The sequence below is a fragment of the Pseudochaenichthys georgianus genome, chromosome 8, assembly GCF_902827115.2.
Source record: "Pseudochaenichthys georgianus chromosome 8, fPseGeo1.2, whole genome shotgun sequence".
Taxonomy (NCBI): Eukaryota; Metazoa; Chordata; class Actinopteri; order Perciformes; family Channichthyidae; genus Pseudochaenichthys; species Pseudochaenichthys georgianus.
In genome coordinates, this window is record NC_047510.2 from 26,984,262 (window position 1) to 27,000,213 (window position 15,952).

The window sequence follows — 15,952 nt, forward strand, 5'->3', positions numbered from 1 at the left end:
TGTTAGACAGACAGGTGGCAGCCTGTGTAAAGGGTTAGAGCAGGATAGATCACAGAGATATGTAGAGGGGTTGGGTGTCTTAATGTCACTAGTCACGTTGTATTCTCACAACTATGCTCCAATATGACCCTTAGAAGACATTATAAATAACTTACTCCCTCCTGATTAGAAAGAAAATGTTGCCTGGTTTCCCATGACTCCCCCTTTTGTATGGATGAAAGATAATTCACACCAACCACGGCATCCCCCTTTAACCTCTGCTCAGCCAATGGTGTCTTTCAGCTGAGGAAGACGCCCAGTTTCCGTGTCGTCGTGTGTAGAGGCGGAGATAAAGAGGATACTGAAGCCAATAGGAGTGCAGCTCATGAATAATGTCACAGCTGATCTTGCGTATACACCAACCAAAACCTTCTTCCTGCAACTGTCCCTCAATCTAATAGCAAACGCACCAAACCAATGTGGATCGCTGGCATTTAACTAGAGCCACCGCCCCCTTTTTTCTCACTGTCCGATGGTTTTAATGTTTTTGGACTGACTGCGACAGCTGCCCAAGTGTTCATCATCTTCGTGAAGTTAGAACAAAACTGAAGGGTGAGCAGACATCCGTGTTTTTATTCTCAATTACTGAATACTTCCTAAAACAGACGGCGGCGCGCACGGACGCTGTCCTTTTGCGCGCGTCCGCTGCTCCAGGAGATGTATTTTGTCACGTCCGCTCCTCAGCTCGTGAGAAATACACACAGCAGCATGCATATTCAGCCGGAAGGTCTGATGTCGGGTCGATAGTGTTGTTTCACCTGCTAGTCTTCAGTCATCGCCCGAAGCAGTGCGTCCTCCATTGGGATGATTTTTGGACAAAGCCTGAATTGAATATTTTCCTTTCCCGAGACCCGTAGGCCCACTGAGCAGTTCAAATCAAAATATGACTTTGACAAGGGCATGAGGACGATAATTAAATTGAATGCATGTTCATGTGAGTGTCAGTGATTTATTATAAAGCATCCATAAAGTGTGGCTTCCCAAGGGTTCCCATACAAAGAGACCCATTGAAATGCAATGAGCAACAGTTCAGCTTTTACACTGGTATTTACTCTCGGGTTAAGGACAGTGGTTTGTTTATCTGTTTGTGTCTCCATCTATATCAGACTAAACTATACAACTGATCTCATGGGCTCGTTTAAAGTCCCTCTATATAAAAATAAACGTGTTTTGCACTTCATTACTTCACTTGGATATCCCAGCGTCACTGTGCATTCTATTGTGTGTGCTGTTGAAGTTCAGATGTATTTGCATATAGAGTCTAGATGTTGGAGAAAGAGTAAAATAAACATGTCTGCAGTGGATATTGAAGATATGATCTGATGACACAGATACATACAAATGGTGAAAAGTTTATTTGGCAATATGTTTGCCATTGATTTGATGGCACTTTTTATTTCGATTGGTGTCCATGGCCTGTATCATGTTGGACAGTCAGTGACATACTGTCAATCTAAACTAAACTCTAATCTCGAGTCTGAACTCCCTTTTGTCTGATATCAGTATCACTTCAGGACAATCACTCAGACATTTGAGATCAGCTCATTGTTCACCAGAAATCCAATCAGTGAATCTAACCAGTGTTAAAGCCACTTTTTAGATAGTATTGTTTTACATGATTAAGAGCATTTCCTCTGTGACACAATCGAACTACAACTGTTCGTTTTGGGGAGTTTTTTCCACATGTGTCAACTTGACATGATTTCAACATTGCATTTCATTTCATTTCATATCAATCACTGGATCATGTTTATACCTGATCCGTGCCCTCGTTTGTGTCTTTCTTCATTCTTTGACACATCACTCCAATATGTGTTAAGGAAATTGCACCAGAACTGAAAAATAAGTCGTATTTTAGTACATTTTATTGCAGGAGCGTAGTCCTTTCCTTATTATGCTTTGTGATTGTCTCCACTGCTAAAAGTGAGACTGATAATTTAACCTTTGTTGCAATATATGAATATACATTTTGTGTGTGTATGTGTTAGTTTAAGTCAGTAGTTGAGCAAAGTAGTCCTTTTGACCTGAAAAACCCAATCACACAAACATATTTACATATAATCCCTATCAGTGAACCACTTTAGGGTTGGGTGTTTGCACAGGATCCTATAACAGCCAAAGGTAAAGCTGATAAAGTGAGCAGAAAAAGAAAAAAAAACATTGAAACATACAGGATACTCCAAAGGGTGATTTATTTTTAAATAAAAATAAACAATATTTAAAATGTTTTGACTACAACTGAAATCATCAGGGTTTCCCCAGGAAGGATTGTGAAAATTGTAAAAGAATTGGGAAAAGTGGTGTTTACATCACAGTAGTGTTTCATAATAGTGTTGAGAAATATGTGGAGTCTGTCAATGACTTATGACATATCTGCAGGTGTGAGGAAATGTCAATCAGAAAAAGGTTACAGTGTTCAACAAATCTCTCAGTTACTGTCACCTCAGGCAATTGGTTGAAGGTCATGCAATTAAACGTTTGTGTATCCTAAGGTTAAAGTTATAAAACTGTAATCCTTTGGGCACAAATCACATTTCATTGTAAAAGGCGTGTTTCTAGTGTTAATTGCTCACACATCTAAAGACTCTTGGTAGGCTAAATAAAATAAATCAATGACCATCATGTAAGTGGTCCCATCTCATCTGAGTGTGTTTGTGTTTACCCAGCATGCCGCTGGCTCGCAGCCTCTCCGTCACGTCCCTGTCTGGACTGGAGGACTGGGACGAGGAGTTTGATTTGGAGGACGCTGTCCTTTTTGAAATTGCGTGGGAGGTCGCTAACAAAGGCAAGTCTGTCTGTGTGGTTGGTCCTTGCTCGTGTGTATTTATGTCTGCACTTTTTATGCAAATAAACAGTTTGCATTTATAAAAACTGAATGAAAAATGAAACTGTTATACACTTTACTAGTTCCTCCCAGCTGCTTGGATAAAGCGGCAGCTAAATAAAAAACTTCTCAAATCACTTTTTAAATAATTATGTTTGCGGTCAGATTGTCTGGTCTAATCTTGTTTATTAACACACGCTGTAAGATAGACCTTTAATGCTTCGTATTTTATACAAGGTTAAATCTCATGATATCTTTGTCTGGACTTGTGTGTGTACGTGTGGCTCGTTTGCTTCATGTGTAAAGTTGGAGGCATCTACACCGTCATCCAGACCAAAGCCCGTCTGACCGCAGAGGAATGGGGGGAGAACTATTTCCTGGTGGGTCCCTACGTGGAGAGCAACGTGCGCACTCAGGTGGAGCTGATCGAGCCCACCAACCCGGTGCTGAAGAGAACCATCGACAAGATGAACGCCAGTGGGTGTAAGGTACTACCACACCTGCACCGTAACACAACGCTGCTGCTGAAATAAACCTGTACGTCACACTGAAGGACAAGGTCATTCTTACTACCTATATATAGTAGGATTATGTGAATGTGAATTACACCAAACATTTTAGAGCTCATCTTCAGACCCATAGATTGTGTATATAAAGATCAGGCGTTGACCACGTCTCTTAACCCAGTGACATTTCCTCGCAAAGGTTAGTGGTTGTATCGGTGTCTCTCTCTCGCGCTCACTCCACACAGTCCAGAAATAGAAGTTGTGTGTGTGTGTGTGTGTGTGTGTGTGTGTGTGTGTGTGTGTGTGTGTGTGTGTGTGTGTGTGTGTGTGTGTGTGTGTGTGTGTGTGGGCGAGTGGGTGGGTGTGTGTGTGTGTGTGTGTGTGTGTGTGTGTGTGTGTGTGTGTGTGTGTGTGTGTGTGTGTGTGTGTATGTGTGTGTGTGTGTGTGTGTGTGTGTGTGTGTGTGTGTGTGTGTGTGTGTGTGTGTGTGTGTGTGTGTGTGTGTGTGTGTGTGTGTGTGTGTGTGTGTGTGTGTTTTTTTTAGAGCTTTGTGCTGTGTAACCCAGGGAGTGCTGTGGAATGATGGGTCAAGGCCTGTAGTGCTTTTTAAAGAGAGAGTGCAAAGTTGAAAAAAGTGTGTGTGTGGAAAGGGGCAACAAGATAATAATGTATGGTTAGCCAAGAATAGGGAAGAGAAAGGAGCATGCAGCATTTTTCCACATTGCCACCACACAAAAATTATAGTAAGTCTTTATCGATTTAGAAAAAGCTGTGTGTGAGAGCACCGGTACCGGAGATCGTTGTTGTTAGCTTCTGGTGCCCTACTTTTAGTGCTATTCAGCATGAAAATGATCATCAAGGTTAATCATGAATGGAATGGTTGGATGTGTTAGTGTAATGAGTGCCTTACAAATAGAGCACTTTTATATTAGAGAAAGAAGGACTAAACCATTCAGTTAGTGAAAAAACATGACGTAAAAGTAGGTGCTCACTAAGGCATGTAACCAAAGAAATAAGTTACTTATGTGAATATGTTTTCCTAAGATTGCGTAGTATTCGTGTTTCGCATAAACTTTAAATACAAATGTCTCTATTTCCCCTGTTTCTCCATTTTCCTGCAGGTGTACTTTGGGCGGTGGCTTATTGAAGGCAGTCCCTATGTTGTTCTGATCGATGTGGCGTTCTCTGCCTGGTCGCTGGACACCTGGAAGAGCGAGTTGTGGGAGCTTTGTGACATCGGCGTGCCTTGGTTTGATCGTGAGGCTAACGACGCTGTGCTGTTCGGCTTCCTGACGGCCTGGCTTCTGGGAGAGGTCAGCAGGAATAGAACTGTCAATCGAGAACATTTTTATGCACATTGAATGTAACATTTTGTAGTTTTCTCGCGTCAAAATGAAAGGCAATGTGCTTCGTGTTTATGTGCAGAGAGGATAAGTTATCTGATCTAAGTCGTTTTCTCTACTATATAATTTGTTACTTATGACTTAAAAAACAGGAAGGATAATCCTCCTAATTTACTTAATTTGTATATTTTTGAAAAATATTTTGTTGTGTGTTTTTGTAATATTCACTTTGGCCACAAGAGGCTGAAGTGCAACACTCCAAATTGTAGCACTAAAATTATTAATGTTTTCTTCGAGGTGAGTTTGAATTTCTTCATGCACTCTACTTGCTAACCCACATTAACAGTACTGTATTTAGAGTGTACAAAGAATTTAAGAACGGATGTTTTTAGTCTATTTTCAAACTTCGGGGTAGTGGGGTGCTTTAGTATATTTTCGTGAAAAATGAACATCACAACAACAAACCCCTTTTTCCCTCTCGGGGCTTCCATACTTGAAGCAACCATGAGGTATAAGTTGTCTGAATGCATATTGGTGTAGATGTGCATAGTCCATAATAACCCTGTTTCTCCTGTATCGCAGTATGCAGCCCAGAGTGAGGAGCCTCCACACATCGTTGCTCATTTCCATGAATGGTTGGCAGGTCTGGGTCTGATTTTGTGCCGACACAGACAGCTGCCCGTCGCCACCATCTTCACCACCCACGCCACTCTGCTAGGAAGATACCTGTGTGCTGGCAATGTGGACTTCTATAACAAACTTGCAGATGTACGTGTGTAACCGTGTATACCTTTGTTACAAACCCCAAATCATAACAATCAGAAAAACATGCATTATCAGACAGATACTCTACCAAGTGTTTGCTTGATTGCACTCTCTCTCCTCTTTGTGTCTCGTTCAGTTTAACGTGGACAAGGAGGCTGGCGATAGACAGATCTACCACCGCTACTGTTTGGAGCGGTCGGCCGCTCACTGTGCACATGTCTTCACCACTGTATCACAGATCACTGCCGTCGAGGCAGAGTACCTGCTCATGAGGAAACCAGGTGGGTGGAGGTGAATTGAAGTGTGAAATATGGTCGGACAGACGGGTCGTACAGGACGGGGATATGATGTATTTCTCACTACTTTCTTACCTAAGGTTTCATCATTATTATTATTATTATTATTATTATTATTATTATTATTATTAGCAAACTTAAGTCTGACTGGTTTCTCTGCATTTATGTTTTGCATTTAATGTCCTTATTTTTTCCATCGCACACAGACATTATCACTCCCAACGGGCTCAACGTCAAGAAGTTCTCAGCTGTACACGAGTTTCAAAACCTTCACGCTCAGAGCAAGCATCGGATCCAGGAGTTCGTCAGAGGACATTTCTACGGGTCAGACAACATTAACAGCACATTTAAAACTGAGCAACGGAATGCAATGCCTGCTAGTTAAATGCTCTTTTTCAAAATAATTGTGTAAGAAAGAGAAAGATCAATCTCCAAAGTATATAGTTATTTGTAGGCTATAAAGAAAACATTGTAATAATCCGGCTCTTGTGACAGATCTTGGTTTGTGTTTGACCGTCAGGCACCTTGACTTCAACCTGGACAAGTGTTTGTTCCTCTTCATTGCTGGACGGTATGAGTTCTCCAACAAAGGAGCCGACATCTTCTTGGAAGCGTTGGCCAGACTCAACTATCTGCTGAGGGTAAGTGTGTGTGTGATTGTATTCAGCTGTTTACGTACATGTGTGTGTGAAAAGTTCAAATCTCAGTTGTGAGAGTTTAACCTCATAGTCCTGTATGTACTTCCTGTTGCAGGTCAATCACAGTGACGTCACCGTCATTGCGTTCTTCATCATGCCAGCTCGGACAAACAACTTTAATGTTGAGACACTGAAGGGCCAAGCAGTCAGGAAACAGCTCTGGTGAGGTTTCTTCTTACTGTGTATTCAACATGGTGATTGATATTGTGTCAAGTGTGTATTGGAATTGCAATACTCATTGACTTCTTGTTGTCTTATTACATGTATCCTCCTTTTGTTTGTCCCTAACAGGGATACAGCTCAGACTGTGAAGGAACGTTTTGGAAAGAAACTTTATGAATCACTTCTAGTGTAAGTTGACTACTTTCAGGCACCTTTAAACATGAGAAATTACCTTTCGTATGCCTAACTCACACTTGGGCGTGACAAAGTGCGGCCTGAAGGCAAGCTGTCCTTTAATGTCTCAGGCGACAAAGGCTGCTTCGACCAGGGCTGTTGTGATTAAGTGTGATAAGGTGTGACCAAACTAAAAGTTGGAGAATGTTGTGGCCAAGTGCAGCCAGAGTGTACTACCCGCAGCCAATTATTACAAGAACTTTCTACTTGGAAACACAAACATCATTGGGGCAAGCGCCCTTGTGTAAATTGAGCCTTATAACATCATCAAATGAAATGTGTGGAAAGATTTAGAAAAAATACACAAAAATCCAGAAGCTTTGTGTAGACATCGTTGAAACAACCTGGTGTACTTTCCTCTTTCAAAGAAAATATGCTATTGTAGCCATTTAACACATTTCCTGCAAGTCTAAAACCAGCTGTTTTTATCAGTGGGCAGCTGCCCGATGTGCAGAAGATCATTGACAAAGAGGACTTCACTATAATGAAACGGGCCATCTTCGCGACTCAGAGACAGTGCCAGCCTCCAGTCTGCACTCATAACATGCTGGAGGACAGCAGCGACCCCATCCTCAACTGTGTGCGCCGTATCGGCCTTTTCAACAGCGCTGTCGACCGTGTCAAGGTAAAGTCAGCTGTCAAAAGTCCTTAAATGGCCTAAAGAGCCACACAAACGTGCTTTTGGTTCAGCCTGGGTTGAGGCAAGTTCACATATATATGCACATGATCCAAGCTTCATCCCCCTACACTGATCCTGTTGTTGCTTTAGTTAATCCTGACACTGAATGTCTTCTTTAGATTATCTTCCATCCAGAGTTCCTCTCGTCCACCTCTCCTCTTCTTCCTATGGATTATGAGGAGTTTGTAAGAGGCTGCCACCTCGGCGTCTTCCCCTCTTACTACGAGCCTTGGGGCTACACTCCAGGTACGCCTCCTGCATGCTGACGATGTGGATTTATGGGTGTAGCCTTATTGTATAATATTAACATCTTAATCAGGTTTAGCAAATATTGGGGCTTAATCTGATTTTCTTCCCTTGTCTTCGTCAAACATTAGGGGGTGAGAATTTGTGATGGTAAATAGTTATGTGATAGGTGTGAGTGTAAATGGCTATTGGGTAATGCTCTTCTATCTGTACTACTCTTGGCACACCGTTTTTCTTTTTCTTTTTAGTTTATTCTGTAAACAATTTTTTAAGGAATACATTTTTTATATTTAGGTTAAAGTTTTTCTTTATTTGTTTTTCCTTGTTTATAAAGCTATATATCTCCTTATCCAATGATATGTATATGTCCTTATCCAAGATAACAGCATAGCAGAGAATTTGTTTTAATGTTGTCCAGACATGTATTTATAACAGGTTGTTATTTTGTATTATATTGAATGCCTGTTATCATTATTTGGTCTAAAATCTCCAATAAAATAAGACTTGTAAACAATAAACATGCTAATATGGGCATTACTGTTTCTGTCACCTTCAGCCGAGTGCACGGTGATGGGAATCCCATCAATCTCCACCAACCTGTCAGGCTTCGGCTGCTTCATGGAGGAGCACATAGCAGACCCCTCAGCATATGGTGCGTTTCTTATATTCAATCTGTTACATACTCAAAGTGTGTCTTTTAAAAAGAAACCATGGGATAACACATTGTTTTCCACATCATGCTGTTTCTTTCTGCAGGTATTTACATCCTGGACCGGCGGTATCGGGGGGTCGACGAGTCGTGTAACCAGCTCACGTCCTTCCTGTTTCAGTTCTGCAAGCAGAGCAGACGCCAGCGGATCATCCAGAGGAACCGCACAGAGCGCCTGAGTGAACTCCTGGACTGGAAATACCTCGGCAGGGTGAGAAAACAAACCCCAAGGACTCATTTTGTCTGCGTGATAACTTCAAGATGAATTCATGTATTCTCTTGTTTCCTGCTCCAGTATTACATATCCGCCCGTCACATGGCCCTGGCTAAAGCGTTCCCTGACACCTACATGTATGAACCTAATGAGCCCACCTCCGTAAGTCACGTGATGTATGAATTCAAGGTGAAATCTTCACACTCCACCCACTGATTGTGATTCTGAAGCCTTTTGGTTCTCGTCCTCAGACCTCAGGTTTCAGTTACCCGCGACCCGCCTCTGTGCCTCCGTCTCCATCTCTGTCCCGCCACTCCTCCCCCCACCACAGCGAGGTGGAGGACAACGATGAAGAGGAGCGCTACGACGAAGATGCGGAGGCAGAAAAGGACCGCAAGAACATCCGCCAGCCCTACGCCCTGCCGTTAAAAAACAAAACCTCTCCCCTGGGGGCCAATGGAAACGGCAATGGTGACGATGATGAAAACTGAGACACACAAACACACACTTATACATACACGCGCTCACACAAATACATGCACATTTCCACTGGTGAAACTTCCTTGTTGCAATCGGTGAAGTCCTCATGTATTTCATGAATGTGTGCAGTTGTGTGAATGCGAGTGTTATATTTAATATCGACTTGTTGGTGGAAAATAGCATCACTGTCCCAACCTGTTCGTACCTCAGAGATTTTAGACAAATATATGTTCGTTTGGTATGTTTCTGGTATTGCTTCACTCACACCAGCAGCGTGTCACCACCAGCAGTGTAACCATCGGTTAGTTTTGTGGAAGTACGTGCAGCAGCTAGAAAGGGCTAAACGACGAATCCTGAAGGAAACTAATCAGGATTGCTGGATTTTATAGTGTACTAACACTGGATAACATACTGTAGGTCAAGAAACATTGAAAGGATAACTATTTTGAGCCGAAGTAGGGTTTTTTAATACTTGATTTAATAATGGTTTAGAGTGAGGAAAATATCCTGATCCTCCTTGCAACCAAATCTTCATCCGTACAAAATCAAAGCTATTTTCCTGGTTAAAGAATCTCTCTTGTAAAGACGGTGTCAGTGAGGATTCGGTGGACAGCACAGTGTAGCATCTATCTTTCAAATGCTTTGGAATGGAAATAAAATGCAAAACACAAACACAGTAACCAATAATGTCCGAAAACAAAAGATGTTCTTCTCATTTTGAGGATATGGTGTGTTTTAATTTTCTTCCCGCCATATTGTATCGCAGCCTTTCAGTGACGATCACAGATGAACAAGCTTACAATCCTCTATCTGTTTGTGTGCGCTTGTGTGGATTACTCCGGGGTATGCCAAGTATTTATTTGTGAAGGTAAAGAGATGAGACGGGGAGGAAAAAAGGGACAGAAAGTAACAATGTTGAGAATTGTGTCTTCAATGGAAGAAGGAAGACGAAGGTTTTACCAGGCTCACACTCCGTACGTAACATAAGAGCTTTATCATTTGTTAAAATCTTGCACCAGATGAACTAATAATAAAGTTGAAATAAACATATACCTGTTAGTGTTTTACAAAAGATCACTGGCTCTTCTTTTCTTGTATGCATGTAGTTTATTGGAACACAAATGATGAGGGTCTGTGGGTTTTGAATTCTCAGTAACATATTGATCCAGTGACTCCGCTGATTCATCTGGATCTTCTCGCTGTGGGGATGTCGAGCTCTCCTCTGCTTCAGCACAAGTAGACTCGGCCTCCGTGACCTTTGCAAACTGTAAGAGAACAAATCATAATAAGGGTTAAAAATAGGATTGATCACTACTCGCATTACTTGCACACACACAAACTCAGGATATCTTCTGTACTTATGACCTAAAGTTATTTTATGGCATTGTTTTCAACAGTATTCAGAGAAAGTACATTTACTCAAGTACAGTTTTAAGGTACTTGTTTTGCTTTTAATGCAGCTTTATACTTGTAGTATACGGTATTTCAGAGGGAGCTGCTGTACATTGCTAAGGTTTGTTATTCAGCATTAGATGCCTCTATCATATATAGGAGGAAATGAAGGAGTGGGAGATTTTTATTTTTAAGAAGCCTCAGGCCAGACTCAAACGGGAGACATAGTGGTTTCATTAAACTACCCCTGAAATATTGTTCTTTTTACTTCACTGATTCATTTAACATACAGCTGTAGTTAATTGTTGGATCTCATACATTTATGAAATATTTTGTTGAAGATCAAACACTTTGTGCTTGTCACCCTTTACAAAAAGTAGTTTTGTTGCTTGAAGTTGATTTCTTTGTAAGTGAAAATGTTTGCAATTTTGGTAGCAGAACTTCTTTCTTTACATATACATTGAACAGCTATTTTCTTGCTTTTCTTTATGTTGAGTCAAGTCAAGTACTATTTATTTGAAAAGCCAAATGTACAAGTTTTACATGTGAGTCTTTTGTAACAGGTTTTCCTGGTTGGAACCTCTGGACTAATGTCCCGACATAATATAAAGTATATCAGTAAAACGTGTCCATCTTCATATACTGTAGGTACATCAGTATAGTGATGGATTAATTCATCACTATTATCAATATCTATTACAAAAAATGTCACTGTGTTTTTGGACCGAAGTAAAGGATCAGACCATGTTGGACTCACCCAGTAAACTATTCCAGAAGGAGGTGTATGTTGCGCTGCCGGTTACAGCTCCCAGTTTGGCTGGGTTCCTCCTCACTGTGTGCACTGAGAAACCAGCTGGCCCAGTCACCTCCACCTCCACCACATGGAAGTCACTTAACCTGGGGGCAGGAAGAGGCATGACAAGTCAAGTAGAGCATCAAGATATAATAGTCTGCATCAGGTAAATGTAGAAAAGACGTACGCTGTGTCGGACACTATCTCTCCCTGAACCCCCGTAAAGCCGAGTGTCCCTGCTGCCACTGCTGCTGCTGCCATGGTGTTTACATTGTTTGGAGCAAGTGGGCACAACTCTGCCACTGAGCCTCTGAACAAGACACGCCTGCCCTCTCCCTCCGTCCAATCAGAGAGGACGTCTCCTGTCAGCCGGAAGCAGGATGGATGCTTGGACATTCTTATGAACAAAGCCTGAAAACAAGTTAGGAGGACAAATTGTTTTGTCAGAACACGCCTACATCTCCTTGCACCACAAACTCCACACCTGTGTTACCTTCAAGCCTCCACTGTCATTCAGCCTCTGGATGTCCTGGCCTCCCCATAAGGCACCACTAGGGACGTAAAGTGTCCTACCATGCAGCTGAGCCGCCTGACGCAGCTTCTGGTTGAGATCAGGATCTGAGAGGGCAGAGGGAGAGCCCACCTGAGAGAAGGAGAAATACATGTACAAAAGAGGATGTGATTAATTGTTCAAACTTGTGTGAGAAAGTGTGTAAAATTAGCTTCCAAAAATGGTCTGTAAATCTGAAAATGCTTTTGCAACTATCACATCTCCCACACGAGCAGAACAATCTTACCAACAAATGAGACTGAGCCAGGAACTGAATCCCCAAATCCTTCACTATCTGAGGATGGCACACCTCTACAATCACATCACATCGCCTGTAAAAACACACATTTTCAATAAGTATTTTCAAAACATATCATTTCTTCTGCTAGCAAAGAGATCATACAAACACATTAAAAGTGGTGTTCTGTGTTTGGTTTCATATCCATTTTGTGTGTGACCGCACCTGTCTGCAAAGGATGATAGGTCACTGAGTATGAGTTCATCAGGAACTAAACCTTTGAGCTTGTCAGAATTCCTGTTCCAAACAAAAGCCAGCGTGAGACCGAGAGGAGCTCCATCTTTAAGGATCCTCTCCACCAGGTACTGCCCTGAAGAACACACATGATACAATATTGAAAGGCATGAATATAACTGAGCAAAAGACTCATAAAGATGTATGAGATTGAGAGGGGGAGTTCACACCTAGATGTCCGTATCCTACAACTCCGATCCTTTGGGAGGGAGAACTGGTTGCCATGTCCTCTGCCGAAACTAAAAGTTCAAATCCTTCACCAACACACCAACATGTCTGTTTTTGACCTTACTCCCTATCTTGACAAGTATACTACTTTCTATGTATCGCTGTACTCACCAGATAATACCACAGCCCTGCAGAGTTGTGTTTCTCCCAACGTGAAGAACAACCAGCAACTCCAGGAATTGTGGGTAAGCACAGTGCAAAGTTTGACTGAGCGAGGCCATAGTTAATCATTGTTAGTTCTCCCATGTGGGGTATTATCACTGAGCTCCCCCTTCACATGTTCAACTCCAGGTGCATCCAGGACCTCTCTGTAAAGTGTATCAGAGAATTAAACACTGTGTGACGGATGAGGCAGAAATCAAATCTTGATTTACATGATTTTTAAAATACTTTTAACTCCTATTTATTTTACGGATTAAAGCAAACAGATATTGTTCTAAACTGTATTAAAGTAAACAGGTATTATCTTGAACTGTATTGAAGTGATCATGTATTATGTGGGACTGTTTTAAAGTAATCCTATATATATAAACCTTCTTACTTACACTCCATGACCCAGACACCACACACACACACACACACACACACACACACACACACACACACACACACACACACACACACACACACACACACACACACACACACACACACACACACACACACACACACACACACACACACACACACACACACACACACTCCCTGACCCAGATATCAACACACACACACACACACACACACACACACACACACACACACACACACACACACACACGCACGCACACGCACACGCACACACACACACACACTTCCTCTCACAAACACACACACACACACACACACACACACACACACACACACACACACACACACACACATGTTCTTTTCAAGGTTCTTTCTGGGGCCAATATAATCTCAAGCACCAATATATCTGTGTACAATGTTTGATACCAATATATCTGTGTACAATGTTTGATACCAATATATCTGTGTACAATGTTTGATACCAATATATCTGTGTACAATGTTTGATACCAATATATCTGTGTACAATGTTTGATACTAATATATCTGTGTACAATGTTTGATACTAATATATCTGTGTACAATGTTTGATTGTTTGAGAAAGAATAGTTTGTGTGAAACCTTCCTTGGGAAATTAAAGGAGTAGAGTCCGGTGGAAGATAAGAAATGACTCTCCGCCCCAAATATGTCCATATACTGTTGTTTATTCATGCCAAATGCCCCCTGTTTCTGACTGGCTGGTCCCGATATCTGTATCGCGCGGCAGTAGAGCGGGGAGCCCGGAGTGCTCTGTTACAGGGCACTCTGTATTTTCGTATTGTGTTTTTTTTACCATTAAAATCAGATTATTGTTATAACTTTTATGCCGGTGTTTTGAACTCCTTCTTTTATTAATCTGACCAGGCTCATCTAACGGACGGCGCGGAGCAGAGCTGGGCTTTAAGCCACCACTACTGTGTTTGCTCCTACAGGATGTATTTACTATTGACAGTGAGTGATTCTGGTTTAGACGTGTTTTGTTTAAAGACCTTTCACAGTTCCTGCTTCTCCATGTGAAGATTTGCTGCTTTTGCTTTTGAATATTTTTGAAATATATTTAGAATTTTTCCTGCAATGTGTTCTTTTACTCTTAATACTTTAATTACATTTTCAATATCATACATAAATACCAACCATACCAACCATTACATTACATTGCATTTAGCTGAAGCTTTTATCCAAAGCGACTTACAATAAGTACATTCGACCAGGAAGACACAACCTTGAAGAAAACAGAATCATAATAAGTACATCAGGTTTCATAGAGCCAAATATTTCAAGTGCTACTCAACTGGCTTTAGATAAGCCAGTCCTTTATTAGTATATAAGTGCTCTGTTAGCAGTTCTTTGTTAGTCATTCTATCGCTCGAAGTGGAGTCGAAAGAGATGAGTCTTCAGTCTGCGCCGGAAGGTGTGTAAGCTTTCTGCTGTGCTGATGTCAATGGGGAGCTCATTCCACCATTTTGGAGCCAGGATAGCAAACCCACGTGTTTTTGCTGATGGGAACTTGGGTCCCCCTTGCAGCGAGGGTGCAGCGAGTCGTTTGGCTGATGCAGAGCGTAGTGCACACGCTGGGGTGTGGCCGAGGCTATATACAGGACGGTCCTGTATATAAGGTCTCTGAAATGGCTATATACAGGACGGTCCTGTGGATAAGATATCTGAAATGGCTATATACAGGACCGTCCTGCAGCTAACGTCAAATGACTATATACAGACCGGGCTATTATAGCATGCTTAAGCAAGTTTCGCGGGTGGTAATGTAGGGATAGGATTCACAGATAAATATTCTCACGACAACATTATTTTCAATGAGTTTCCCCTCAATATAAAATTGTGGCAATTAAATCTCTTTCCATGCCAATTGCTTAGCTTTTTATGCTGATTTCAGTCTTTTTTTGGGCTTATCTTTTTATGTTGTTTCGATCATTTTCTACTTTATATTTTCCAATGCACAATGTTTTACTTGTAAAGGATATCACTGCATACTTTAAAGACTACTCGGTTTTATTAAAACTGAAGGTTTTTTTTAAAGAATACGCCGACATTTCGTTGACGTGTAGTGATTTTGCATTGAAAGCAACACAAATCATTTATCGGCTACGCCGGCATTTTTATTTTAGAAATCGGAGAAACCGTCTTTTGAATTGTATGTAGTATGCTGTACATTTTTGTAATTTATCCGTATTTATCTGTATATAGCCATTTCAGAGAGCTGTGTACAGGACCGTCCTGTATATAGCCACTCCCCTGGGGTGTACAGTTTAACCATGTCCTGGATGTAGGAAGGGCCAGATCCATTCGCAGCATGATACGCAAGTACCAGTGTCTTGAAGTGGATTCTAGCAGTTACTGGAAGCCAGTGAAGGGAGCGGAGGAGCGGAGTGGTGTGGGAAAATTTAGGAAGGTTGAAGACCAGACGAGCCGCTGCATTCTGGATGAGCTGCAGAGGTCGGGTGGCACATGCAGGTAGACCATCGAAGACCAGCCAGGAGGGAGTTGCAGTAGTCAACTATGCAACCACTCTCGATGCATTTATTTTCCAGCACTATGGTTAACTTAAACAACAATGCACTGTGAAATACTTTTCTTTTATGAGATTATTATTTATTCACAAATACATACCGCAGTCAACTTTTTAGCTTTCTATTTATAGTTGTTGCAGAGATGAATCGTTCATTTTTCATTAGGTTTA

At 41.6% G+C, this 15,952-nt stretch overlaps 2 protein-coding genes across 4 annotated transcripts; one reads left to right on the plus strand and one right to left on the minus strand.

Moving 5' to 3' along the window:
* The first annotated feature begins 422 nt into the window (after positions 1-422).
* On the plus strand, positions 423-9,539 carry gys1 (glycogen synthase 1 (muscle)). The gene is made up of 16 exons (XM_071204066.1): positions 423-591; positions 2,706-2,824; positions 3,170-3,351; positions 4,491-4,682; positions 5,295-5,480; positions 5,614-5,758; positions 5,980-6,097; positions 6,294-6,414; positions 6,527-6,633; positions 6,763-6,822; positions 7,300-7,492; positions 7,666-7,792; positions 8,349-8,444; positions 8,549-8,712; positions 8,797-8,877; positions 8,967-9,539. The coding sequence occupies exons 2-16, from the start codon at positions 2,707-2,709 to the stop codon at positions 9,204-9,206; spliced, it is 2,130 nt and encodes a 709-aa protein (XP_071060167.1). The 5' UTR covers positions 423-591; position 2,706; the 3' UTR covers positions 9,207-9,539.
* A 92-nt stretch (positions 9,540-9,631) lies between these two features.
* aspdh (aspartate dehydrogenase domain containing) lies at positions 9,632-12,868 on the minus strand. Of its 3 annotated transcripts, none has more exons than XM_071204068.1 (8): positions 12,802-12,868; positions 12,633-12,701; positions 12,394-12,538; positions 12,178-12,262; positions 11,874-12,023; positions 11,568-11,791; positions 11,345-11,484; positions 9,632-10,460 (listed from the first exon to the last, which is right to left on the minus strand). In XM_071204068.1, the coding sequence occupies exons 2-8, from the start codon at positions 12,685-12,687 to the stop codon at positions 10,423-10,425; spliced, it is 837 nt and encodes a 278-aa protein (XP_071060169.1). In that variant the 5' UTR covers positions 12,688-12,701; positions 12,802-12,868; the 3' UTR covers positions 9,632-10,422. The 3 variants fall into 3 exon arrangements, with proteins under 3 accessions (XP_071060169.1, XP_071060170.1, XP_071060168.1); XM_071204069.1 differs by having other exon boundaries at positions 12,633-12,692; positions 12,802-12,852; XM_071204067.1 differs by having other exon boundaries at positions 12,633-12,716; positions 12,802-12,852.
* Between the last annotated feature and the right edge of the window lie 3,084 nt (positions 12,869-15,952).

What these genes read in the sequence shown, in the direction of transcription:
- gys1 (XM_071204066.1), top strand. Translation starts at nt 2,707, where the DNA reads ATGCCGCTGGCTCGCAGCCTCTCCGTCACGTCCCTGTCTGGACTGGAG. An exon ending in CGGCCTGGCTTCTGGGAGAG is followed by an intron (nt 4,683 to 5,294) that starts GTCAGCAGGAAT and finishes CCTGTATCGCAG; the next exon opens with TATGCAGCCCAGAGTGAGGA. An exon ending in AACCTAATGAGCCCACCTCC is followed by an intron (nt 8,878 to 8,966) that starts GTAAGTCACGTG and finishes TCTCGTCCTCAG; the next exon opens with ACCTCAGGTTTCAGTTACCC.
- aspdh (XM_071204068.1), bottom strand. Translation starts at nt 12,687, where the DNA reads ATGGCAACCAGTTCTCCCTCCCAAAGGATCGGAGTTGTAGGATACGGA. An exon ending in TGTAGGATACGGACATCTAG is followed by an intron (nt 12,539 to 12,632) that starts GTGTGAACTCCC and finishes TGTGTTCTTCAG; the next exon opens with GGCAGTACCTGGTGGAGAGG. An exon ending in CTTCTGGAATAGTTTACTGG is followed by an intron (nt 10,461 to 11,344) that starts GTGAGTCCAACA and finishes GTTCTCTTACAG; the next exon opens with TTTGCAAAGGTCACGGAGGC.